Source organism: Mandrillus leucophaeus, unplaced genomic scaffold (genome assembly GCF_000951045.1).
Source record: "Mandrillus leucophaeus isolate KB7577 unplaced genomic scaffold, Mleu.le_1.0 Scaffold235, whole genome shotgun sequence".
NCBI classification, from domain to species: Eukaryota; Metazoa; Chordata; class Mammalia; order Primates; family Cercopithecidae; genus Mandrillus; species Mandrillus leucophaeus.
In genome coordinates this window covers 3,110,341-3,112,663 of record NW_012102421.1, presented here as the reverse complement: position 1 = coordinate 3,112,663, position 2,323 = coordinate 3,110,341, and the positions used below count along the sequence as shown (strand labels likewise).

Below are 2,323 nucleotides of genomic sequence, written 5' to 3'. Positions count from 1 at the left end.
CATGCAAGGACCTGCATAAGTCCCATCTTTCTCATGAAGTTTTTTCTTGAATACTACATTTCCAAAAAATAAAGGTTTTTCTACAAATTACCATTGAACACATGGTCTATTTCATATATATTGTCACATGTTCTTTTCTTGGCATTTCATGTGAATAAATCTGAATTATACTTTATTTCCTGAGAAAGGAGGCATAATGAACTTTAATGACCCTAGAAGAGAGTCATTAATCTAAATCAATACCATTAAATATACATGATGACAGACAAATATAGCCAAGATTAACAAGAATACATTAGAGGTCACATTATACCTATGTAATTAATATTAAATCTACTTTTAGGAATATCCACTATATCCATATGCAGTGTTGGAATCAGTAATTGGCAGAATCATCTATTTACAAAGATGTGTGGGACCTTAAGAAATATTTGAGTCATACCATATTATAACCCACAATGATAGCCCCAACTCTCTTCAGTTCTGTTTATTTAGATTGCAAACAAATGGTGTTTTAAATTGTCTATCAATTTTAGTAAGCACTAAAATAAATGCAGTAGTCACCTGAGTTTTATACATTTCAACAAGGGTTTTCTGGTTTTTTTCTACTTCTTGCAATTCTAAGAGTTCATTTTCAACAGAAACAACTTCATCCTTCAAAGCAGCAAGTGTAGTCTAGCAAAAAAGATATAGATTTTATAAGTCATTAGAATATATTTATACTTCAGTGCTACAGAATTATAAAAACATAACTCATGTATTAACAAAGTTGATAAAATAATTATTTCTGATTGCATGCAATTACCATCTAAAATTTAGGAATTTCACAAAGTTAGCGACTAATACTTATGAACAACCTTCTTAAGATTTACACAGGACATATGATTTTTAAAACTTTTTAAATTTACTGACAAAAAAACTTGGAAATGTTCCTAGATATGAAAAATCAATAGAATATAGAGGTTACTGGAAAAGAAAAATACAGAAAAATTATACTTAGTACATGATAAAGGTTAGATTTTTAAATCAATGGAGGAAACATGGACAACTAAATAAATGGCAATAAAATAACTGTTTGTTAGGAAAAAAAATAGGTTGACTACCTGCCTCAGCCCAACTAAAGAAGCATCAAATGAATTAAATAAAAACTTTAAAAATTTTCAAAGACAATTCAGGTAAAACTGTATTTCATTTCAGGATAGCAAAAGTCCTAAAGAGCATAGAATTAAAAGAAGATATGGAGAAATGTAAAAGTCTGAGATATTATCTTCCTTGCAAGCTTACTAGTTAGCCTACTGCAATTTCATGGATGCTATAACAGAAAGTACAAGATTCCTAGGTCAGAGACAGGGGACTTATTACTCATAGCAATAAGAGTAGCAAGACTGTCAGCATTTGTATCAGTTTCCTAAGCCCCAATTCCCACAGAGCAACCCAAACAGGCCAGGTGGCAACTGCATATGCAGTCAAATGCATTGCAAAAGAATGAACCTGAGTTTAGGGAACCCAAATTTCTTACAGCAGGCAGTGAGCATGCCTGCCCATACTCCTAAGGGAGACACAGTTATCATATTCCAAGGATATCTACTATGCAAATATCCTTGAAAAGACAGTCTACATGGACAATGTCTTTGATTACAAGATGTGCAGAGCTGTGAGAGCACTCTCAAGAGAAGCTATTTAAAAAAATGTGTGCACGTGTATCTCTCTCCAAAATTTCATAGCTTTTCAATACAGTTTAAATGGCAAACAAAATATGAAAAAATATTAGCAAATGACAAATTTGATGCCTTGTCAAATAACATTTGTCGTTACAAAAATAAAACAAATATAACATTAATATCCTTAATATACAGTTATTATATATTAATTAGGACAAAAGACAACTATAAAAAATGAGCAATTAATTCAAAAAGGCAGAAGTGTGAATGATTGATGAATACATGAACCAGCATGTTCATTAGTTTTTATGCTGTAGGCACTGAAGGTTCTATTAGTGAACAAAACAGACGAAATTCCCTTCCTCCATGAAACTTACATACTGGAGGGACAGACAGACCAAAAATAAGAATAAGCAGTAAAATAAATCAAACACAAAAGCAGCTAGGAATGACATGTGGGGGAAGGCCTCCTGAGAAAGAGACTTTTGAGTAAAACTGATAGGAAGAGTGTCTCTTTAAGAGAAAAAGGCAACAGCGGCAGGAGGCCTAGCAAGTTAGGGGAAAACAACAAGAAAGCCAGTGAGGTAGAAATAGAGAAGAAACGGGAAGAATGGAAGGAGATGAGAGTAGAAGAAGAAGAGAGGTAATAGAAAATGAGATGG

General features: G+C 32.6%; 1 protein-coding gene across 1 annotated transcript in view; it reads right to left on the bottom strand.

Moving 5' to 3' along the window:
* The window catches only part of ODF2L (outer dense fiber of sperm tails 2-like), a 54,869-nt gene that overhangs the window by 11,253 nt on the left and 41,293 nt on the right, over positions 1–2,323 (bottom strand). Inside the window, exon 12 of the mRNA XM_011982145.1 lies at positions 565–675. Within this exon, the coding sequence (XP_011837535.1) occupies positions 565–675 (111 nt within the window). The remainder of the gene's footprint in view (positions 1–564; positions 676–2,323) is intronic.